Consider the following 25,134-nt stretch of genomic DNA (forward strand, 5'->3'; position numbering starts at 1 on the left):
CTATCTGCCTGGCAGGACGTGGCCTCCTCCCTTGGCGGCACCCAACCCTCTTCCTTTTCCTCAGTTAAGGAAAGCTTTGGGGTGAGTTTCATGTGGCTTCACGTGAGCCCCATGACAGTCTTCTCGGCTGGGTATTATACTGTGCCCATTTACACATGGGAAAATAGGCTCAAGGGTGAATGACTAGCCCAGGGTCCCCCCGACTAGTGTCAGAGAACTTGGGGTCCAGCACTCTAGTCCCCATAGCATGCTGCTGCCCTTTGAAAATCAGTGAGGCAGTTAGTGCAAAGAACACCAGATGAGGAGAAAGAAGACGAAGGTTTAAGTCCTAGTTCAGCAGTGCCAGGTGTGGAACCAGATGTGGCCCTTCCAGCCTGAGCCTCTTTCTCCATCTGAAAGATAAGGTTGGGTACCCGTGGTTTCTAAGGCCCTCTTTGGACTCTGCCGTGCTATTATTTTCACAAGCACAGAGGGGCATTCAAATTAAGCCCTCAGTAAAGGCCTGCTTCAATAAGGCTTTGTTTGGCCCCTGAGAATTCCCTGTGGCTGTTGCCCACTCAGCTCCAGTTGGCTTCATGTTCGTGGGTTTCAGGAAAAATTGGGCCTCTGTGCAGTGCCAGGCCACAAACTTATCTTAAAGGCCTTTGTTGGAGTTGGCACTGGGAGGGGTTCCACTTCCCTGGGCTCTGGGAAAAGGCCCTAGGCCAGGCCCGGGATTTAGAGAAGGAATGACATAAGCAACCCAAAGATGGGCACCTGAGCCTGGCAGGAGCCTGAGAATCCTAGAAGAGACCTAGTCCATGTAGGCATCACCTATGACACTGAACCATCCCATAGTACAAGGAAGGAATGCCAGATCTGGAGCCAGGCTGTAGGTGTGAATCCTGACTGCCACTTAATACTTGTATGAATTGGGCAAATCCTTTCCCCTACCTAGGTTTGCTTCCTTTGTGAAGTGAGGGTTCAATTAGATGAAGTCTCTTCTACTTCTAAAGCTGCAATGCAACTTCTGCTTGGGTTATCTTTTGCAATGGGGTGTTCACTACCTCCCAAAGTAGTCCATTCTACTGTTCTTAGGTTGAGTGAATGCAAATCCATTGCACAAAGGTCTCCTGTGGAGCTAACAGCCTAATTGCCCACTGAAGCCTAGTACTCTGATCACAATCTTTTGGCTTTCCACCTCATCCCCTACCTTCCATACCAAACCCTAATCTCCACCATGAGCTTCAATTCTTCCACCCATCAACTTTCTCAGGCCATCTCCCCTGCACTGGCCACTGACCCTTCCTCCCCATCTTGACTCCTTGGTGAACCAGTTCAATTCTACAGTTCTCGAGTCCCTTTGTACCCTTTCATGCCTCTACTTTTAGATTGCTCCCACCATTTTTCACCGTCATGTGCTCCTGAATGAAGATGAAGAAAATCACCCATTCTGAGTCCACTACAATCTCAATGAGGCCCTCCCTGTACGTCTCCCTTGTCAGCTCTAACCCATTTCCCACAGTGGCTCTTCCTAACCTCATTTCTACTCAAATCTTCCACCGTCCTCCTTCCCCCAACTCAGCTAAGAATCTTTCCTCATGTTATAGAAAAGACAGGGGCCGTTGACCAAGAGCTTTTTTCTCTCCTCAGATTTCTTCTGTCATTGTTTCACGTCTGTCTCATATAAAGGTGGCCTTAGCTCTTACCAAAGCCAATCCCTCTGCCTCCACAAGAAATCCATTTTAGCCCATCTCAGCACATTACCACCACTGCCATCCCTGTTGTCTCACTAATCTTTAATCTCTGCTTGTCCACCAGCTGCTCCCCTGCTGCCTACAGACATACCCAAGACTCCCTTATCCTCAAAAAACCCTCACTTGACCTATTCCCAGTATTGTCCTATACTTGTCTCTTCTTTTCATGGCAAAATTCTTTGAGAAGGCTGTCTATAATAGGTGCCTCCACTTCCTCTCCTTTTATTCTCCTGTGAAAAAGTGTCTACTTCCTCTTAGAATTGTGATGGAGATAGGAAAAACTCACAGGCTCCCTGGACTTTGAGAGAGTCTATTTTAATTGCTTCAGTGGAAGGGTAGGTAGGCTATCATGGACTAAAATTATACAAGGGGCACTGGTTCCTGAACCATGAGAAACTCAAAGAATGGCATTTTGTTGTTTTTTGCAGGGCAATGAGGGTTAAGTCCAGGGTCACACAGCTAATAAGTATCGAGTGTCTGAGGCTGCATTTGAACTCAGGTCCTTGTGAATTTGGGGCAAAGTGCTTTATCCACTGCACCACCTAGGTGCCCCCTAAAGAATGGCATTTTGAAGGCAAAAAGAGAAGTCTGATGAGGAGGGAATGGGGGAATTGTCTGAAGAGACTTAGTGTAGATGCAAGGGGAGGTCAAAAATCAACTGATAAAGAGAGAAGGTAGAAATAAAAGGAAGCTAACAGGAAAACTAATGCTCAGACTCAGAGCTGCCACAGAAAACTTAGAACAAAAAGAGGGATTTTTAAAAAGTTATCCTTGGGGAAAGAGATCCGAAGAAGAGCAAGGCTCACTTTCCAGAGTGGATGGAATGATAGCTGACAACAAAGAAAAGGAAGAGCTGCTGAATTTTTATCACGCTTGTCTTCTTGGTTGAGAATGATCATCATTGGACTACAACAGACGGGGGAAGCCCAATGATCAGCTGATAACCATGGTAAGGAAGGTGATTAGGAACACTCAGCTGCCCCTGAACTTGTCTCCTGGCGCAGCAGGTTATGCAAGAATCAACATAAGTGAGCGATGAATCACTGTGGAAACCGAGAGGCACCACAGGATGAGATGGACACTTATTAACTGTTTATTCCATCCCAGGCACTGTGCTAAGCAAAAGGGATCCAAATACAAGCCAAAAAGTGCCTACTCTCAAGGAGTTTACATTCTAATAGGCTCAATACAACACATCAAAGGCAGCTGGAAAGGGAAGTGGGCAAAGCTGTCGGAGGTGAAATTTGAAGAATGAGGAGTAGAGCCCAGAGTGACATGGAGAACAAATATCCCGATTTTTAAGAAAGGGGAGAAAATGGGGCTGCAGATTATATAGACTAATGAGCTTGGCTTCAATTTGTTGCGAAATTCCAGAATGGCTTGTTCAAGGGAGGGTTGGTTAGGGAACATCTGGAAAATGAAGTGACAACCACAATGAGCCCAAATAGTTTTTCATCAAGAATGGATTGTGGGGGCAGCTAGATGGCGCAGTGGATAGAGCACCAGCCCTGGAGTCAGGAGTACCTGAGTTCAAATCCGGCCTCAGACACTTAACACTTGCTAGCTGTGTGACCCCGGGCAAGTCACTTAACCCCAATTGCCTCACTAAAAAAACCAACCAAACAAACAAACAAAAAAACAACAAAGAATAGATTGTGTTGGAAAGACAGGCACACTAATACTTTTTTTTTTTTTTGGTGAGGCAATTGGGGTTAAGTGACTTGGCCAGGGTCACACAGCTAGTGAGAGTTAAGTGTCTGAGGTGAGATTTGAACTCAGGTCCTCCTGACTCTAGGGCCGGTGCTCTATCCACTGCGCCACCTTAGCTCCCCCATACTAATCCATTATTGATGGAGCTGTGAAATGGTACAACCATTCTGGAAAGCAATTTGGAATTATACAAATTAAGTGACTAAAATGTCCATACCCTTTAAATCAAATTCCATTATATCAAGGAAGCTCTATAGAGTCTCAAGTATTTATAGCGGTACTTTTTGCAATAGCTACTAACTAGAAACAAAGTAGATGCCCATCCACTGGGAAGTGGTTAAACAAATTGTAGTACATAAATATAATGGAATATAACCGGGCTATAGGAAATGATGTGTATGATGAATACAAAGAAGCACAGAAAAAGCTACATGAACTGATGCACTGAAGTAATCAGAGCTAAGAAAATAATATGCATAATAACTAAACAACATAAATGGAAAGAACGAGGACCCACCAAAAAATCAGAAGTAAATGCAATAAAATTATTAAAATACGATGGGACCAGGGCAGCTAGGTGGCGCAGTGGATAGAGCACCGGCCCTGGAGTCAGGAGTACCCGAGTTCAAATCCGGCCTCAGACACTTAACACTTACTAGCTGTGTGATCCTGGGCAAGTCACTTAACCCCAATTGCCTCACTAAAAAAAAAAAAAAAAAAAATTAATTAAAAAAAAATACAATGGGACCCAAAAAATGGAGATGAAAAGACATCTCCAACCTTTCCCTTCCTGGAAGTGGGAGATACATAGGTGTGACACATTTCTTATATTTTCAGACTTGTTCAGTGTTCATACTTATATTTCATCTTGTTTTGTGGTGATTCTTCCCCCCCCTCTAAAAATACTATTTATCATATGGGATAGATCTTTTGGGAGGGGAAGAGAAAGGAATACTTAGGATCCTATGGTGCTGTAAGAAATAAAAATATCAACAAAAAAAAATTTAAAAATGGATTGTCAGACTAACTTCATTTCTTTTTTTTTGAAAGGGTGCCTTATCAACGAACACCTAAGGGAAGGCTAGATAGAACTAAGGCAAACTTAGAGCTTAACAATATCTCATGATAACGTAGTCAGGTGGTTTTGCAACTGCCTGAATGGCCAAACTCCAGAGTCATCAGCAATGGTTCGTTTACAACTTGGGAGAGTTTTTCAGTCAAGTGATATGGGGATCTGTGCTCTGCCCTCTCCTGTTTTAACATTTTAGTCCATGGAAACATAAATTAAGGCATAAAAGCATGCTCTCTCAATTTGAAAATGATGCACAACCAAGAGTCAAAGCTAACACACTGGATGACAACATTCAAAACGACTCCAACAGAACCCAGAACACGGGGTAGAATGGTAAATCAATAAGGATAAATGTAGTCTTATTATGTGAGTTCTGAAAAACTTACACAAGTACAAGATGGGTAATGTATACAGCAAGGCAGCAGTTTGTCTATTCAGTGGCTTAGATATGAATCAGCAGTCTATCAGTCAAAAAAAGCTAATGTGGGGGCAGTTAAGTGACACAGTGGATAGAGCACCGGCCCTGGAGTCAGGAGTACCTGGGTTCAAATCCGGCCTCAGACACTTAATACTTACTAGCTGTGTGACCCTGGGCAAGTCACTTAACCCCAATTGCCTCACACACACACACACACACACACACACACACACACACACACACACACACACACACACACACACACACACACACACACAAAGCTAATGTGGTCTTGGCCTCCTTACAGAGGCAATGTCTAATGGTCCCTCTGCCCTGGTCAGACCCTACCTAGAGAACTGTGTTCACTCCTAGGGGCTCCATATTTGGCAGGATGTTGCCAACAGTAACCTGGGAATGGTGAATTAGGATCAGTAGAGGGGAGTATCCATGTTTTGCCTAGAGAAGCCTAGGGATGACAGGCCACAGTGGCTGGTATCAAGTTTTTCCAAGTCTATTATGCAATAAGGGGATCGACATTGCTGTATTTGGCCCCAGGCATAAGAACAGAAGCAATGTGTGGAAGCTGGAAATAGAAGATCAATACTAGGAAAAACTTCTTACCAGTTAGACCCACCCCAAAGTGAAATGTGCTCTTCCTGGTTCCCACCTCCCTGGCGCCAACTGGGAGGTCTTCAAAGGAAGACTGGAGGGGGGCAGCTAGGTGGCAGAATAGATAGAGCATTGGCCCTGGAGTCAGGAGGACCTGAGTTCAAGTCCAGCCACAGATATTTACTAGCTGCATGACCTTCGGCAAGTCACTTAACCCTGCCTCCCCACAAAAAAGTTCAGATCAAGGGAAGACTGGAGAGGGCAGAGATGTACTTGTTTGTTTTAGACCTACTTCTCAGCAGCTTGGTTGCACCATAGTGTATAGAGTGCTAGGCCTGGAGTCAGAAGGACCTTAGTTCAAATCTAGCCTCAGACACTTATTAGCTGTGTGACCCGTGGCAAATCACTTAACCCTGTTTGCCTCAGTTTCCTCAAATGGGCTGGAGAAGAAAATGGCAAACCACTCCAGTATCTTTGTCAAGAAAAGCCCAAAAGGGGTCACAGAGTTAGACTCAACAAGAACCTTTTAGCACAGCACTAGTAAGATACTCAAGAAGTGCTTTATCAACTAGATCCTTATCACAAGTTAGGAGGGTTATAGTGAAGATGCTTTTTTCAATATGGGTTGGACCGGATTCCACTGAGATCCCCTGCTAGGTCTTAGCTTGTGTGAGCTACTGTGGAGGAGATGATTTCAAACAACAGCTTTAATACCGGCGACCTCGTGTGACCCTGAGCTTCATTTTCTGGGTCGTACAATTGGTGGGTTGACAGACAACCCTGACAACTTTAACATAATGAGCTGGGAGTTGGTCCACTGAGGCCTGCTTGCTGTGTGATGGTGGTAGGACCTCAGGGTCTCCATACCCGAGTTTCAGCTCTTCACACACTGTGAGTGACCCTGGGTCAGACTTCAGGGTCAATGACTTCACCTTTCTTGGATTCTCCCTCTGAAAGGAGGCTCTAAATAAAAATAACTATCCCACTGACCCTTCACAAGGTTCTTTGTAAAATTCTGAAAGCCACCATGATTCTAACAAACAAGACCTCTAAGAGTTCAAGGCCAAGGCATGGTATCCCATCACCATCTGCAGCCCATTCCCTGCCCCTTTACTCCAGGGCATGCAGCTGCTGGGCACGCATGAGCCTCTGGGCCCTGCTCCCAGCTGCTTCCACTGTACAGCAGCATTGCTCTGGTCTTCAATGACTTGTTCGGGCTGCAGTGAAGAGAGTGACTATTGGAAGGCATGCAGCCCAAAGCCCAACTGACCCTGAAGGCCAAACAGCCTCTCAGGACAGGGCGACCTCAACCCTCACTTCCAGAGGCCTGGGGCCTTACAAAGTTCTGTCTTCACTACATGGTTCGGCAGGTGGTTCAAAGGGCATTATTCCTAGGGCCACCTAGGGCCACATGGCTAGTGAGCAGGGGAGCTGGAATTCTCTCTCCTGACTCACATCACACACCAAGAGATGCCTCTGCAACCTGTGGACACAAGAACACTCTAGGTCCCTGAAGGGAAGCTAAAAAAGTGACCCTTAGGGGCAGCCAGGTGGCACAGTGGATAAAGCATCGGCCCTGGATTCAGGAGTTCTTGAGTTCAAATCCGGCCTTAGACACCTGTCACTTACTAGCTGTGTCACCTTGGGCAAGTCACTTAACCCCCATTGCCCCACCAAAAAAAAAAATTTTTTTAAGTGACCCTTAAGTGACTGATTACTAGGCTCTGGGCCTGGTGATGACTATTTTTTACAAAGAACAGACAAAGCAAAGGAATGAACTCAAGGACAGACACTTTAGTCTGGACCAGGCATTGATTGTGATGGAAGCATGGCCACCAGGACAAATAGAGCTGCCCTGGTGGGTAGAGGGGAGCCAGGGATAGCAGGGGAAGGACTAAAGGAAGTACCAAGGGCAGATCACCCGGAATGTGCTTTAGTGATGCTCAGTCGGACTTCACCGGGCCGGTGCAACAACTGCCCAGACACACAGCTGTCTGCTGATGTCCATGTCCCACAGAGAGGCGTCCTTCCCATGCATCTCCAGATGAACAGATGCCCTCACGGGTGTAGGACTCACTTGGGCTAGTAAGTTGGCCACGGAACGGTAAATGGGACTTTTTGAGGAATGTCTACAGTGAAACCACTGATGTGGTGGGGCTGGAAGGGTGCTGGCATCAGGTCCTTGGTGATTTCCCCTCACGCATCCCTGGACAAAGAGCGCAAGGCTGGGGTTTCATCTTTTATTACCTCCCCTGCACCCCCTCCCCAGTGAAGTCTGAAAACACAGGCGCGGGACATGGGTATCCTTGTCTAAACAGTAACAGAAGTGGATTAGCTGCGGGGACGGCGTAGCTGTGTGGAGCTGGGAAGCCTATCCTGACCTTCCCGGGATGATGCAGAGAAGACTGAGGATTATGGGACACTTGCCTCCCCCCACCCCAGCCCACCCCACCCCACCCCACCGATTAGTGTTAACAAAAGCTTCATATTCCAGTTTTAAAGTGCAAATGATTCGGGTACAACTGCTGCTGCCACGAGTCTCTTAGGAGATGTTCTCCAGGATATAAAAGGTGAGTTCCATGACCAGGGGCCCCTCGCTGAGCTGGCAGGCACCCCCGTGAATCACGGGCACCAAGGCGCTGTCCAAGTCCTTCATGTACTGGGCAGGCAGAGGCTGCCCATTACTCCCAGCCTGATAGCCAACCTGGACCAAGGAAAGAGAAGCAGACGTCACTACCGGAATACGCATACTTGTGTGTGTGCATGTGTGTGTACATGTGTGCACACATGTGGGAGCCACTTCAGTATCACCAACAGGAGCAATGTCTGATGGTCTAAGACACCCCTGCTTTCATCTCCACAAGGGCTGCACACTGCTCCCACCTCCCCTATCCCTGCACCCTCTTCTCCACCAGGTCCATAATGAGATACAGCACACGCCTCCCCGCTGTGTCTCCAGATCCCTTAATCCCCCATCCCAGGCCCAATGTTCACAAAAGCTTCAGAAAAATCAAGGGAATCAATGGAAAAAAAAAAAAAGGAAGGAAGGGAATCTAGCAAGGCCAGATGTCGAAAGTATATTACAAAGCTGAAATCATCAAAGCAATCTGCTCCTGGATAAAAAATAGAGTGGCTGATGAGTGGACAGATAAGGTACACATTATACAAAAGCAAAAGGGCTGGGGGGCAGCTAGGTGGCCCAGTGGATAAAGCACTGGCCCTGGATTCAGGAGGACCTGAGTTCAAATCCAGCCTCAGACACCTGACACTTACTAGCTGTGTGATCCTGGGCAAGTCACTTAACCCCCATTGCCCCGCCAAAATAAAAAAAAAAAAAAAAAAAAAGCAAAAGAGACAGGAACTCACTATCTGACAAGAACTGCCAAGAAAGGCATCAGATACCAAGAACAGCTCAAAATGGGTGCATGATTTCACCCAGGGTGAAACTATAAGCAAAACAGAACAAAGTAAGAGCAATTACCTGTCAGATCTATGCATGGGGGAAGATTTCATGAAGAAAAGAGACAGAGAGGCTCATAGGAAGGAGGTAGAATGGATGACAGAATTCTCTGGCAGTTTGGTATAGCAAAGACTAAGTCAATTTAGGCAGTATTGTCATTTTTGTTACATTGGCTTGGCCTGCCCATGAGCAATGAGCATTTCTCCAATTATTTATATGTTGTTATTTGTGTGAACTATTTTATGATTCAGATAGTTCCTGTCCTCAGAGTTCTCCCCCTACTTCCTACCTTTGCCTACTGAAATCCTATTCCCCCCCTTCAAGGCCAAATCCACTGGGAGCCTTCCCTGATCTTTCCTTCCTCAGATATCACGTAGCCCATGGTTTGCACATCTGTTCTATTTTCTATTACAGTTACTGCATACACTGTATAAGTAGTTCTTGACTGACTGACATTGTATCTCTGCCTCAACCCTTAGACCATGAGTTCTTGGTCTCTTTTTGTGTCATAGATTCCTTGGGCAGTCTGGTGAAGTCTATGGACCCCTTTTCAAAACAACATTTCTAATGCATAAAATACACAGGATTATACAGGAAACTAATTATACTGAATAAAGATGGAATTCTTTTCCCATCCAAATTCACAGACCCTCTGAAAGCTACCCAATGGACCTCTTAGGGGAGAAACCTATATCGATGAGGACAGGAACTAGAATTCTCACAGTGCCCGAGCAGACTTGAGAGCTACCTAATGTCTGTGGATTGAATCAAACTGAATACAATACCCACAGAAGGGGTCATGGATGGGGTTAGGAAAAGGCACTTTCCCACATAACAGGGCATGAATGAGTATGTGAAGAAGCAGGAGACAAGCCAGGTGGGGTTGGTTCTGAGGTTGGAAGCTAGAGAGTCCTCCAAGTGGACAAAAGAAGCGACCTTGGTCCAAATAGGCCATGCCCCTCATGAGACTCCTTTGAAAGGAATAAATTGCACAGGTAATCTCTGAAAAATGGGTAACGGGAGAACGGCCCCCACTCAGATCACAGCAGCGCCCTCCAGCACCCAGCCAGCTCCCACCGGGAAGACCGTGGTGGGCGGATGGCCCGTCACCTGTTCTGAGTCCAGGGCTACTCGGAGTCCCAGCCGGGTCATTCCATCTTCCTTGAGCAACTTCAGGTGGGGACAGAGGGCGAGGCAGAAGGCTTTGGCCACGTGTTCTGTCAGCCGGCTGTGATCTGCAGGATCACTCAGGCCATTGTGCTGATCTTCATTTTCCAGGAAAAACACCTGCAACGCAAACAAAAAAGGGCTTTTTACTCAGGGTTCAGGAGAGCTCAGCCCCAACCTAACATTAGCCCTCTCATTCCTGGCACCTGGAGAAAAGGCAGGGCCCACACACCAGAACAGAATGGGCCAGGCTTGGAGGCAGAGGGGCCTTACAGGACATGGAGTCCAAACCCTCATTTGACAGATCTCAGAGGAGGTCTCAGGGGGAGACAAGTCAGTGGCACAACCTGGATTTGCACCCAGTCCCTTTGACTCCGGCTCTGGCCTTCTTGCTCTTGCATCTCACTACCAGTTTTTCCTGCCTCAGGAAATGTCCACCATCCTTAGCTAAGGTAACTACAGGGATGTTAAAGGTAGGCCCAATGTAGCCCACATCCCTCCCACACGGTCACAGAAAAGGCTTACGTGTTACTAGGCTGTGAACTGCTGGACAGCAGGGCTATGAGAACTGTAAAGTTTGAGGAGACCCTAGAAAGTGGGGGCTGGAAGAAACCTCCTAAGTCTTTAAGGAGACCTTGCTCCCTTTCCCAAGATGGAGAAACAGAAGCCTACAGAAGGCACATGACCGGTCCAAGATCACACAAGTTTGTGGCAGAATGCGTTTAGAATGCAGGTCTCCTTCCTCCTGATCCAAGGGCATTTCCATCCCTAAAGAAGAAATAACAGTGCCTGCCCCACCCACCTTCCTAGGTGAGGACATGAGGACAGAGCACAGGAACCAAAATGCTCGTGTAAACGTCAATAAAGGCTAAGAGAAGGCTGCATCCTCTGATTTGTTCTCTTGATGAAGGTTGTAGCGGGTCTAACAGGCTATCGGAGTAAGATCTCTGATACCCTGTCCTAGAGATGGCATCAAGAGGTGGTCCTGTCTGCACAGGCCTTGTGTCCAGAGCAGGTGACTTATTGGCACAGGGAATGAAAACACACAAACTCAAATTCAGTCCCATCAGGCGCTGGGGGTAGGGATGAACAATGAACAGATCAAGAAGTCGGTGTGGCATCAGCCGAATGAGGCCCGGAGGGAAGAACAGACGAGAAGCAAGGAACAGAAACATGATCGTTATAACTTGCATTTACATCCTGCTTTAAGGGATGGAGAGAACTTTACTCACAGCCCTAGATAGGGGCCTCCGGGTCCTGCCCTGTATCTGAGGGAGCTGGACAGAGGCCCCTGACAGCTAATGCTGAAAGGATTTCTGTCCTTCACACAGGGAGGTCCCAGGGTCCTCTCTCAGAAGCTTCCCTGTGCCCTAGCTCCTCAGGCAGGCATCCTCTCTGGACCCTTCAGCAAGGATGTCCCTCTAGATGGAGGCAATGGGCTTGCTTGGTTCCAAGGGCAGAGAAGGGTGCCATTCCCTCAGAGCACCCAGCACAGGACTGCACACAGAGCAGGTGCTCTCTGAAGACCAGGTGGTCTGAGCAGAAGCTTTTCCTGTTTTGGACAAGAGCTCTCCCCAATGATTTCACCATGGGCTCAGAATCCGAGATTCCAGGCCCGCTTCTGCCACTCCCTCCTGCTCCAACTGTGGGGAAATCTTTTCTTCCCCTCTCTGTCGACCTTTGTCAAAGGGGACGGGACCAGGTGAATTCTAAGGTCACTTCCTAGGTTAGCAGCATGGGATGGTGGAAACGAACATGGGGTCTGCAAGGCAGTCCTTGGCTTGAATACAAGCCTGCAAACGAGGCAAACACATGGGCATCACACGACCACCTCAGTCTCCCCTTCATTAAATGGAAATATTTGTGCTACCGAGGGTTTCCTTAGATAGACTCCTAGAAGCTGCCCAGACTCACCCCTACCTCTGCTCCCTTTCATTCCCCACCCTATAGCTGGCATAGATACCACCCTGCCTCTTGCACCTGTACCTGGTCAAAGCCTTCCTTTCCTTGATGCCAGGGGGCCTAACCCTTGGGCAATCTGATGAAGTCCATGGAGCCTTTTGCAACGAGGGTTAAGTGACTTGTCCAGGGTCACACAGCTAGTAAGTGTCAAGTGTCTGAGGCCACATTTGAACTCAGGTCCTCCTTACTTCAGGGCCAGTGTGTTATCCACTGTGCTACCTAGCTGCCTCCCAGATTCATCTTTTTAAAGGCATAAAATAAAAAGGGTCAAAAAGAAACCCATTTAAATATAGTTATCAAAAAAACTTTTTTTTAAGTTCACAGACCCCAGGTTAAGAACTTCTTCAGAGCATCAGCCCTCCTCCAGCTGATGTGAGCTCCCCAATCCAAAGAACGTTGCTTGGGGCCCTCTTTGCACTGACAGCCCCATTCGTACTGTGGCTCTTTGAGTCTATCTTTTTTCCTCTACTCCAGTGTGTAATTAGCTCATTAAAATCAGGAACTGTGTCCTAGTTCATTTTTGGCTTCCACATGCTTAGCATGTTAACCTGACCTGTAAACAGCAGGTGCTGAATAAATGCTCCCTCCAGTGACAGAGCATTTGCTACCTCATGAAAGAACCCGTTGCATTTCTTATAAATTCTATTTTTTTTCAGAGTTTGGTGAGGTAGGGTGGCACAGGGTTGGACTGGGAGTCAGAAAACCTGGTTCAGATACTGGCTGTTATGTACCAGCTGTGTGACCTTGGGCAAGTCATTTCCTCTCGAATCTATAAAAGGAGGGGAGAGGACTAGAAGCACTGTTAAGGTCTCTTCCTGTCCTAATCTAAAAACATGAATCTAAAAACACTATGTAATGAAGTCTGGTTATAATATTTTCTACACAGTGAAAGGCAATGGAAGGTTGATCTGTCTTGCGTCCTCTGTGTACTGGGAAGTAAATCCAAGTGAGTAATTAGGTCAGTCACGAGTTGTGAGCACATGTGTGTGATGTAACTGAAGAATCATGTGTCTGTGTAGATTTCAAAGAAAGACACAAGGGTCTATATGGAACACACAGTTACTGCCCTGCTCTGGTTCACATTTTCCGCTCCTGGGTTTTCTGAGGGGTGGGTCCCTCTATGAGGCCTCCTCCCTACCATGCTATGCCAGTGCCTCCCTCTCCCCAGCGCCGGGCAATGTTAGTGCAAAGGCTGACCCCTTCCAAGGGTAACCCTCAGCCAGACAAGCTCTCTCTCTCTTCCTCAATCAAGTGAGAGGACCAATACCCATGATACGAAGGCTGAGGAGAGAGGCAAGAGAGCCTTTTGTCACCTTGCCAATGACAATGCTGGCTCCAAGCTAAGAAGCAGGGAGCCAAAGACGGCAGCCCCTCTCCAAGGAAGACTGAAAGCAGCACCGGGTGAGGGCACAGATGACAGCCAGATTTCACCCTCAGCACCAGCCCTCCAGCACACGAAAGAAAGGCAAGAACATGCTCTGAGGGCGGTACGGCTGCCTCAGTCTCATGTGGAAGGGGCACCATTTCAGACCCGCTGGGATGGTCCAGGCAGCGCTGCTGCCCCTCCCTGACCTGCCCCACCCTCTATGCAGGGCTCCAGGGAGCTCACTGACAGGGATGGCAGCCTCTGCAGAAAGGCTTTTGCCTCCAAGGTCCAAGGGCCCACGGTTTAGCGTGGGGCCAGGCCTCTGTTCATAGAGAAGGAAATGCATTCCTGCCTTGGGGGATTTCAAAGTTGATGCAGGATATCAAAAGCCACCCTGGGGTGGTGGGGAGTCTCTCCACACTTAGTGAGGCCAATTGTCAGACAACAGGCCCACTGTCCAATGCTAACCCTTTGGACTGTGCTCAGGCCACTTCAACTCATTAAGTGCCTCCTAGAGGTCAGGCACAGTGCTCAGCAGTACCCTGGAGGCACTGGGAACAATAATGGGGGAGCGGGGAGAAGGGAAGGGCACACAAAAGAGATGAGCGCATCTCCCAGGCCTTCAGAAAATAAGTCTCTAAAGTCAAACTCTGAAGTGAAAACACTTGAGCTTGCCACCTTGAAGACATCGAAACCCTAAGAGAAATGGGGCCCCAGAGGAAGGGGAGCTGGTGAAAGTTTATAGATAAATGGAGAGGTGAATCCTTAAATCTTCCAGGGATTCCTTCAGAATTGACGAAAGATCGTGAGCCCAAAGCAGGGCACCAGCACCCAGCTTACCTCTGTCCATCTAATGACTTTTCCGTTTGCTTTATACTCCGAGCCATGGAATATCTTCACACTTGTTATGGACTCCATCGATTTACCATCGATAGGACTGACCACACTAAGGAGGGAACAAGGAGACAAAGGCAACATTCAGTTAACGGGGAGATTGGCCCCACGCTGAGGTCTCCGTGGGTAGGCTGAGCTCGGCCACTGGCAATATTAGCTCAAAGGTCACCTCCAAGGGGGCAGCTAGGTGGCGCAGTGGATAAAGCACCAACCCTGGATTCAAGAGGACTTGAGTTCAAATCTGGCCTCAGACACTTGACACTTACTAGCTGTGTGACCCTGGGCAAGTCACTTAACCTTCATTGCCTAGCCACCCCCCCACCTCCAAAAAAGTCACCCACAAAGTAGTCGCCTGGCCCTCCAAGAGCTGGCACCCTATGGACCCATCTGAATCTACCCCCTGAAAGGCATGAAGACTGCTGGCAGGGTCTACAAGTCTTTCACGAGTAGCTCTCTCTGGGCTGGGGGTGGTGGCTCAGTGTGGGAGGATGGAAAAACCCATCTTTACCAGCGATTTCCCTCTGAAGTAAGGCCAAAGAAGATCCTCTCATGGGCTTGGGATGCGTCATGAAGCTGTCAGCCCCTATCCATCACCTCGCCTGCTCACTCTGGGCAGTGCCAAAGTGCTGGAGGCTTCCTCCCCATCTCTTCTCCCTTCCCCTGCAGACCTCACGCCTGCCTCATGAAGAGCCCGTCTTCTTCACAGTGTCTCCAATGTGACACTGCCCACCCTGCCCCCACCACAGCCTGCCTCATCAATATCTCTCCGGGAGCGATGGTGGGCCTTAGTTTCCTGGAGAAGCGTCTGTGTTAGTGTCCGCCAGTGAGGAGATGAGGTCTGACCAGACGTGCCCGTCCTTGCTCTGATGCTGGTGCCAGACAAGGGGTCTGTGCAGGGCCTCTGCTTCCTCCAGCAGAGAGCTTCTGGAGGGTGGCATCTTGTAGCTCAGCACATCCCTGATGTCAACTGGTTGGTGGGAAGAAACCAGAGCCACTTTTCCTTCTTCCAGCTTTGCTCTATCTCTACTTATTTACTATGGGGAATTCTGTTTCCATTTATAAAGGGCTCCGTAGTTTACACAACGTTTTTCTTACAGCTGCTCTGGGAGGGGATAATAGATTGTCCATTTTTAAAGATGGGAAAAGAAAGGCTCGATATGGTGACCAGACCACTCATGCATTCCTGCCTATTGTTTTTGACTCCAACTCAAATGCTACTGATCTCAGCCATCAGCGACAACATCTCGGGCCTTTCTCTACTCACTTCTCCTGCATCCCATTCTCAGTAAATGGATCTTGTGACCCCACTGGACCAGGATATGTCTGAGAGGATGAGAACCCAGAGGCCACTGAGCCAGTCCATCAGCAAGAATCTCCCGGCAAAATGCAACCCAAGACCGTCTGCTGAAAGAGCTCTGGGAAGGAAGGGCCTGACCAGGGAGGGCCTGACCTGGGCCCCGGGATGGCTGTGAAGGAGACATCCACATGTGGAGCCTCACTCTGCTTCTCTGGGATGCCTGCTCTCACTTCTGCCCTGCGGCTAACACAGAAACACCCAAGTCTCTCTTTTCTACAGGAGACCTGCAGGCCCTCAGCCCCGAGCAACGTCAGCTGAACAGCTCTAAGCTCCTCCAGGAAACAAGGCCCCCTCTCTAATACCATCACCCCTAGAGGGATGTCATAGGACCACAAGTAACAGACCCCCCCAGAGCCATGGGGAAGATGAGGGCAGGAACAGGAAGTAGGGGGAGTGTCATATTCAAGACAGTATGAAGAAGAAGGCTCTTCATGAGGTGCAAGTCCTCTTTTCTTCACTAACTGCCTAACTTTCTCATATGGTGTAATTTGAGGCCCTCCGCCCTCTACTTTGAGCAATGGTCCAGAGATCGAAAGCCCATTCTCAGACACCATCTCATTTGCTGATGAGGTGTTTACTTCCCAAATGACTTTGCCTTCAATTAGCAGCAGGGAAGCAAATATGGCCAGTGTTTCTCGGTTCTTTAACATCTTATTCCAAGAGTTTATAATCCTTAGCAACTCTTTATATACTTCTTCTGGTAGTTTTGTGTTTGAAGGAATTACCGGGAGTGGGTTATATAAACAGAACTGAAATGTGCACCTCTGCAGAAACAACCCAGAACCCTTCTTTTAAAAGCAGTAGTGCAGTGTTTGATGACTAAGTCCTACGGGGATCAATACTGAAAGATAACACAATGTGGGAGTGTTATGAGTCAACCTTGGTGGTCTGTACACACCTGCTAAGAGCAGGGGACTGGAATCAGAGGAGCCTGGTTCAAATCCTGACTATCCAGAGGTTGTGTGGTCTCCCATCTCTGGGCTTCAGGAGGGGTTTGGATTAGAATGCTAAGGTCTCTTCCAGCCTTAAATCCTGTGTCTATGATCTCTCTCTCTCTCTTTTTTTGGTGAGGCAACTGGGGTTAAGTGACTTGCCCAGGGTCACACAGCTAGTAAGTGTTAAGTGTCTGAGGTCGGATTTGAACTCAGGTCCTCCTGAATCCAGGGCCCGTGCTCTATCCACTGCACCACCTAGCTGCCCCGTCTATGATCTCTTAATGTGGGAACAATGACCAACTAGTCTCAGGTCCCCCACTCTCCTGATATAAGCCCTTAAGTTTTGCTGTCTTTCTTTCCCTCTCTTCTTGGGTTTTCCCAGAATCCAACACTGTACAGAAGAAAGTACATTCACACACTGCACTTGTCCTCTATTGCCCTTCCCCAAGTCCTGTAGCATTCAGGATTAAGAACAGGTCAACACCAAAAACTGTTGGGAAAACTGGAAGATAGTATGGCAGAAATTAGGCATAGACCAACATCTTACACCTTATACTGAAATAAGGTCAAAATGGATACATGATTTAGACATAAGAGGTGATACCATAGGTAAATTAGGAGAAAAAGGAATAGTCTACCTATCAGATCTTTGGAAAGGAGAACAGTTTTTGACCAAACAAGAGATAGAGAATACTATAAAATGCAAAGTGGATGATTTTGATTATATTAAATTAAAAAATTTTTGTACAAACAGAAGCAATGCATCCAAAATTAGAAGGGAGGCAGAAAACTGGGAAACAATTTTTGTGGCCAGTACTTCTGATAAAGGCCTCATCTCTAAAATATATAGGGAACTAAATCAAATTTATAAGAATCCAAGTCATTCCCCAATTGAGAAATGGTCAAAGGATATGAACAGGCAGTTTTCTGATGAAGAAACCAAAGCTATCTATTCCCATATGAAAAAATGCTCTAAATCTCTAATGATTAGAGAGATGCAAATTAAAACAACTCTGAGGTACCACCTGACACCTATCAGATTGGCTAAAATGACAAAAAAGGAAAATAATAAATGTTGGAGAAGCCGTGGGAAAATTGGAACACTAATGCATTGTTGGTGGAGCTGTGAACTGATCCAACCATTCTGGAGAGCAATTTGGAATTATGCCCAAAGGGCGATAAAGCTGTGCATACCCTTTGACCCAGCAATACCACTTTTGGGTCTTTTTCCCAAAGAGATCATGGAAGGGGGAAAGGGACCCATATGTACAAAAATATTTATAGCTGCTCTTTACGGGGTGGCAAAGAATTGGAAGTTGAGGGGGTGCCCATCAATTGGGGAATGGCTGGACAAGTTGTGGTATATGAATACAATGGAATACTATTGTGCTGTAAGAAACGATGAGCAGGAGGAGTTCAGAGAAACCTGGAGGGTCTTGCATGAGCTGATGATGAGTGAGATGAGCAGAACCAGAAGAACATTGTACACAGTAACATCAACATTGAGTGTTGATCTACTGTGATGGACTAGATTCTTCTCACCAATGCAATGGTACAGAAGAGTTCCAGGGAACTCGTGATGGAAGAGGATCTCCAAATCCAGGAAAAAAAAAAAAAAGAACTGCAGAGTATAGATGCTGAATGAACCATACTATTTCTTTTGCTTTTGATGCTGTTGTTTTTTCTATTTTGAGGTTTTCCATCATAGTTCTGATTTTTTTCTCTTATAACATGACTAATGCAGAAATAGGATTAATGTTATTATGTGTATGTGTATATATATATATATATATATATATATATATATAACCTATATCAGATTACCTGCTGTCTAGGGGAGGGGGGAGGGAGGGGAGGGAGGGAGAAAAATTTGAAATTGTAAAGCTTGTATAAACAAAAGTTGAAAACTATTTTTACATGTAATGGAAAAAAAATACTTTATTAATTAAAAAAACAACAACAACAGGTCAACACGTGGTCCAAGCAGTCAGGGTTGCCCTTGCTTCACACAGGAACATCAGCTTGAGGCACACCTGCACTGCCTGGTACCAAATGCTTACTCTAGAGCCCTGTAAATTTAAATTACAGACTCTGCCACGGCTGCCACAACAGCTCCTCTTCCTCTCATTTCTCTGCTTTAGGGTGAGTCACCCTGTTAGGGGCTGTAGAAGACGCCATCCCCATCATAGCTAAACTCAATCCAACCCTGACTGAAGTGACTGCTGTGTGTTAGGCACTACCCTGGGCCACTGCTGTAGCCAGGTAAGAACACAACAGGCCCCAGAGCTCCTGAGGCTGGGAAGGGCTAAGTGGTCTCTCCCATATCACACAAGGAAGGATCTGCAACAGGACTGAGCCAGGTCTCCTGGCTCCAAACCCAGAAGGCTTCCCGCTCCGACACACTGCCCTGTGCAGGATGGATGGGTATGTGTGCGGTGTATGTGTGCACGAGAGAGTGAGTGAGTGAATGAATGTGGGTGAGTGGGAGACAGAGCCACAACACCCCCCACCCCGCCCAAACGAAATGATTTTGCCTATGAGGACATGGGGGCTGCTCTGCTGGCTGGTTTGATCACACAGGTACACAATGGTTAAGTGAGTCACCGGAAGGGACGGAGACTGCAGGCAGGCCAAGGCCAACTTCCTCTTGGGGTGCTCTGAAGAGCGGCTCTTCCAGCTGTCCCAAGGGGCTGGACCAAGGCCAGGTTGAGTGAAGAGCTGTGTGGGAAGTTTAGGGTCACCTGGTCTGGGAACAGATGGATTTCTTGTATGTGTTTTTGTACTCAGCCTTCCCTGGCCAAAGAAGGGATGGAGAGCATTCATTCTTCAGACACAGAATGTCAGGCCCAGAGAGGGGGTAATTTCCTAGGATTTCAGAGGGGAAGGACCTTCAAAATCAGCTGGTACAATCTACATGTAGACCTGGGAGGTCACTGAGGAAGGGAGCTGCTACCTAGTCTTAGGAGAGAAGACTCAGGCCAAAAGAGGGAAGAGACGTGCCCTTCCTGGGTGACTGCCCCTTTTCCTCTTTACAGAGGGGGACCCTCATACAAGGAGCAAGGAGGTGGCAACAATCACTTACAGCTTTTTATGTAACTCTGCAGAAAACTTGCATTTCCTTTCCTAAGATGGGAACTGACCCCTGCTGATTTGAGGACAGTCATTCACCAGAGAGCATGGAAGGATGAGGCTGACTCGCCAGTCCCAAATGCTTTGTTGTACGTGGCAAGGCTACAGTGCTGTCCGTCCCGTGCTAGGGTCACTAGGGGTGGCTGTGTCACAAGTGCGCCCCCCACCCCCCGCCGGGGAAGTGGTGCTCTTTACCCTTTGTTGAAGTTTTTGTCATCGTCCACCCACTGAATGTGAATGTGCTCCTGAGGGTCCTCTGCATCTGCTTTCCCACAGGTGATGGTGAAGTCCTTCATCTCTCGCAATGCTTGCCTCAAGGAGTCCATATTCTCGGCAGTTATCTGGACCATGACCCCATCTGCAAGAGCAATGCCAGAGCATCAAAAGGGCCGCTTCGACTCAGGAAATGCTTGTGGAATGAATGAATGAATGCCTAAGAACGGGAAGGGCCCTCAGAAGGCATCTTCTCCAACTTCAACCTGAAGCATGACTCCTCTCTTACAATATCCCCAGGGGCAGCTAGGTGGCGCAGTGGATAAAGCACCAGCCCTGGATTCAGGAGGACCCGAGTTCAAATGCGGCCTCAGGCACTTGACACTTACTAGCTGTGTGACCTTGGGCAAGTCACTTAACCCCCATTGCCCCGCAAAAACAAAAACAAAAACAAAATGCAATATCCCCAAGGGATCACCCAGTATCCTTCTGCACATCTCCAGGAATGGGAACTCATTCTTTTTAAATGACAGCAACTCAAATTCAGATTTTTTTTGTAGTTCACAAAGTGCTTTTGTAACATAATTCTATGGAGCAGGGAGCACTCCAAGTCACACAACTACTGAATTCATGCTATCATAGCCATTTTTCCAATAAGGAAACAGGCTCAGAGAGATTAAGTGACACTTGCCTTCCTTCCCTGGCTTATCTCCTATCTCTCTACACAGTCTACTGGTCCTTTTCTCCTGAATCTGTGGTTTTATTTGTGCTGTTGCTCATGTCTTGAATAATTAACCCTCCATGAAGTCCTATTCTCCTTTTATTTTTATTATTATTATTATTATTATTATTATTATTTGGTGGGGCAATGAGGGTTAAGTGACTTGCCCAGGGTCACACAGCTAGTTAAGTGTCAAGTGTCTGAGGCTGGATTTGAACTCAGGTCCTCCTGAATCCAGGGCCGGTGCTCTATCCACTGCGCCACCTAGCTGCCCCCATCCTCCTTTTAAAAGCCAATGCACAACCTCTTCTGCAAGGTGGCTTCTGCAGCGCACAGCCTCCTAGAACACTTCTGTGTAGTTCTCCCATGAAGAGCTATCACTGTTCATTTTGCATTACAGTGGCACGCCATGTCTTTCCACTGATTACACTGTTAGCTTCATGAGGACAATCATCCAGTCTCATAAAAACGTTTGGAAAGGACCTCACCTGAGTCTCACCAATACTCAGCAAAGATAAAGACATCATCATTTCCATTTTACAGATAAGGAAATTAACAAACTGGCCCCAGGCCACAGAGAGGTCAAAGGTAGAACATGAAACCACGCCCTCTAACCCAAGCTTGGCATTCTGCCCGTTTCATCAGACCAGCTCTCCAGGGGGACCTCCTTGGTTTCAAGCACACAACAGGTATGAGCAAATGTTTGCTGAACTTCACTAAAAATACAATGTAATTCAACTTTCCCCCCACCTCTCCCCCTTCTTACAGGATGCGGTTATTATCCAGGTAGGAAGTAGGAGAGAAAGGACGGCCCAAGCTGTGACTGATTCCAAATCCGCTTCCAAAGAGGAAACAGGCTCAGACAGGATAAGCAGTTTGCCCAAGGTCCCAGAGCAAGGCCCCATGTTGGGGATTTGAACCAGGGTCTTCTGCTTCCAGAACCCACCCCCCACCCCCCGCCCCTGCCAAGTACTACCTCCAAAAGCCCTTCTGCACCTGCCCCAGGTGAGGCCTTGAACCTGGACAGAGAGCCCTGCACATTCTCCCCAAGTCCTCCATGGTAAGCACATGGCCACCCTGATCCTCTCATCTCAGTGGCGGCCTGGTGGCAAATGCCATTCCTCCTGTTCATCTATGCGCTCCCTTGTGGGCATCTGCACCACCTCCATGCCCCACTGCAGATGTGCCTGCCCCAGCTCCGGTGACCTCTTCCATGCTGGCTCCATGATTAGCAAACTTTCTTCCAGCCTACAAATTTCCCTTCTACTTCTTCCATCCTCTGGCCTTTAACAAGACCTGGCCCCTCCTGAAGACTGCATCCCTGGCCGCTCTCTTCATGCTGGGTGGACTGTGCCTCGTACTCCTGCCACTCTTCACACTGGTCAGGTGTACATACCCAGGCCAGTCTCCTTGCTGAGCCACCATTGTACACCATCTGTTACATATTATAAACTGGATATCTCATAGGAAGACATCTCAAACTCAACATACCCCAAACAGCTCATTAACTGTTCCCGACAAATCATCCCCCCTTCTCCCAGTCCCCCAGGCTCCCAACCCCGGAACACCTCCATGACTTGTGTCATTTCTACTTTAACAACATCTCTCGTACATGTTTCTTTCTCTCCACTCATACGGCTATTACCCTGTTATAGACTCTCATCACCTATTATTGCCTTGGTGACAGCAATGGCCTTCTGATACTGTCCCCTGCTTCAAATCGCTCTCTACCCCAAAACCATTTTCCAATCCGCTGCCAAGGTAATCTTCTAAAGTGTAGGTCTGATGGCGGAGGAAAGGCAGTGAGCTCCTGAACTCATGACACTATTACTCCAAAAAACATCCAAATAACGCCATAGGAAAATGCCCAGAGCAGCAAAACTCACAGAAGAATGTGCTGAAATCATCTTCTAACCCAGAACGGCTTGGAAGGTCAGAAGGTGGGAGCTGCTGTGCTAATACAGGAGTTGAGCCCAACCCCATAGTCACCTTGACACAGATCCAGTCCCAGGAAGGCCTCATGAGAGAAGCAGACCCCCAGAGCCTCTGAATCAGCTGAAGCACCAGTGTCGTCTGGAACTAAGCTCATAGTCTGGTGAGTGGGCTGAGCCCTGGGCAGTGGGGAGACTACAGGGGTCTATGCTGGTGCTAAGGCAGAACTTGGATTTTACACCCCTGCTGAGAACCAGGAGGTAGGCTCCAGTAGCAGTGGTCCAGGTCGGGGAGGGGCACAGGCTCATTGGAGCTAACAACCACAACACACAAAGCTGGTTGATTGGCAAGTTGGTCTGGGGTCATCTAGGACCAGGGAACAGACCGGCGAGGGAAGAACCTGATTCTCCTTAAATCATACCACCTGGGACTTCTGAAGCTTGGGATACTGCAGCCTGGAAACAGTGCCTCACTTTAAGGAGCTAAAAGTCAAGTCAAAGAAAGGGAAGATGAGCAGAGAAAGGTGAGGACCACAGAAAGTTTCTTCAGTAACAAGGAAGACCAAGGGGCACCCTCAGAGGAAGATGTCAATGTCAGGGCCCCTATATCTAAAGCTTCCAAGAAAAATACGAATTGGTCTCAGGCCATAGAGGTGCTCAAAAAGGACTTTGAAGATAAAGTTAGAGAGGTAGAGGGAAAAATGGAAAGAGAAATGAGGGTGATGCAGGAAAGACACGAGAAAAAAGTCAACAGCTTGAAAAGTCAAATGGAAAAGGAGGTACAAAAGCTCTCTGATGAAAATAGTTGCCTAAGAATTAGGATTGAACAAATGGAAGCCAGTGACTTTATGAGAAACCAAGACACAATAAAGCAAATCCAAATGAATAAAAAAATAGAGGGCAATGTGAAATATCTTCTGGGAAAAACTGCTGACCTGGAAAATAGGTCCAGGAGAGATCATTTGAAAATTATTGTTCTACCTGAAAACCATGATCAAGGAAAGAGCTTAGACACCATCTTCCAAGATATTCTCAGGGAAAATTGCCCTGAAATTCTAGAAGAAATGAAAATGAAGACATGCCGGCCTCCTAGAGCAATCTAGTAAAGGCACTTCAAACTGAAATAACTGCAATGAAAAATGATACGGAAACAGGCACAAACTAAAGGCTGTGTAAGGCCTGGAGGGAAAAGGTCACCACCAAACCGGGCATCAGGGAAGATTTCATGGAAGATGTCCCTTGTCATATGAGCCTGAAAGCACAGAAAGGAGTTTTTCCTGAGACTGTCCAAGAAGGAATCAGGACGGTGCTGGTGTGTGCGATGAGTCCATTGGTTAATTAGAAATAAAGAAGGCCAATATCTGAAAAACTCATGAAGAGCTCATGTATTCACATGAATTATTTTTCTAGTCATGTGCAGAACACGGACACCGCACAGTAGGAGGGAAGTGTCTAAGAGTCACCGCTCCCTTCCCCCAGTCACATGGCCTGGGGATTTGGGTCTTGTTTCATTTGTCTTTCTGTTCTAGGTTCCGAGAATAGTCCCTGACCTGGGGGCCTGAGCCATGGGGGGTCTTGGAGCCCAGGATTACAGGCCATAGCTTAGAAACAGCCCGGCTTCTTGAACCTGGCCTGAGGATGTCAAGGGGAGGGAGGGAGGGGGGGAGGGAGGAAGGGAGGGAGGGAGGGAGGGAGGGAGGGAGGGAGGGAGGGAGGGAGGGAGGGAGGGAGGAAGGAAGGGAGGGAGGGAGGAAGGAAGGAAGGAGGCAGGCTTTAGACTTGGAACTTATGCAGTGGTGATTATGACCCCCCCCCCCCAGCTGTTTGGGGAGGGAGATGTTTGGATGTTTGCACTTGCTATACCTCTGGAGTAAACATTTCTCTATAAAAACTGAAAGAACAAAACCAAAAAGCCAACCTGAGCACTAAGCATAAAAGGTTTTCTGGGTCAGAACCCCCTGCCTTTCATTTGTTCATCCCGTCCATGCTAACGCTCCCTCCCCTGCATCATCCCAGTGAAAGGTCGGCTCCCTGGTTTATGTCGGTGTCTCCAGCCCCTGGCACGGGGCCTTGTCCATAACGGGTTCACTGAATTACATGTATAATGTTCTCAGGCCCCAGGCCTCCTACTGGGTGCTAGACCTACTCTGCTATACCTGTTCTTATGAAGATTACCTTCCACTGGGGAAAGAAGAGATAGTGTTGCCTTCCAACCGCTCCTCATCTAGGTCAGACACAAAGAAGGAAAGCCAGGAGGTTCAATGGTCAGTCAGGGCTCAGCAACAGTTCAGCTTTGGCAGTGCTGCACGTGGCCCCATGAAATGCCTTTCCAGGCGGATTTGAAGATGCCCACACCCAGACAATGGATTGTTTGGCTGGTACCAAGGGAAGGATAAGGCCCTCCCTCCACACTCGCCATCCTCCAGACTTGTTCTAAGAGAAGCCGGGCACAGA

At 47.7% G+C, this 25,134-nt stretch overlaps 1 protein-coding gene across 2 annotated transcripts in view; it reads right to left on the reverse strand.

Moving 5' to 3' along the window:
- Positions 1-5,998: 5,998 nt before the first annotated feature.
- ZFYVE9 (zinc finger FYVE-type containing 9) overlaps positions 5,999-25,134 on the reverse strand; it is a 192,900-nt gene continuing 173,764 nt past the window's right edge. For both annotated transcript variants that reach the window (XM_044002767.1, XM_044002766.1), the window contains 4 exons: positions 20,011-20,173; positions 14,341-14,446; positions 10,116-10,292; positions 5,999-8,249 (listed from right to left, as the gene is read on the reverse strand). In XM_044002767.1, coding sequence (XP_043858702.1) covers positions 8,088-8,249; positions 10,116-10,292; positions 14,341-14,446; positions 20,011-20,173 — 608 coding nt within the window. In that variant the 3' untranslated portion in view covers positions 5,999-8,087. The remainder of the gene's footprint in view (positions 8,250-10,115; positions 10,293-14,340; positions 14,447-20,010; positions 20,174-25,134) is intronic.

Source organism: Dromiciops gliroides, chromosome 4, assembly GCF_019393635.1.
Source record: "Dromiciops gliroides isolate mDroGli1 chromosome 4, mDroGli1.pri, whole genome shotgun sequence".
NCBI lineage: Eukaryota > Metazoa > Chordata > Mammalia > Microbiotheria > Microbiotheriidae > Dromiciops > Dromiciops gliroides.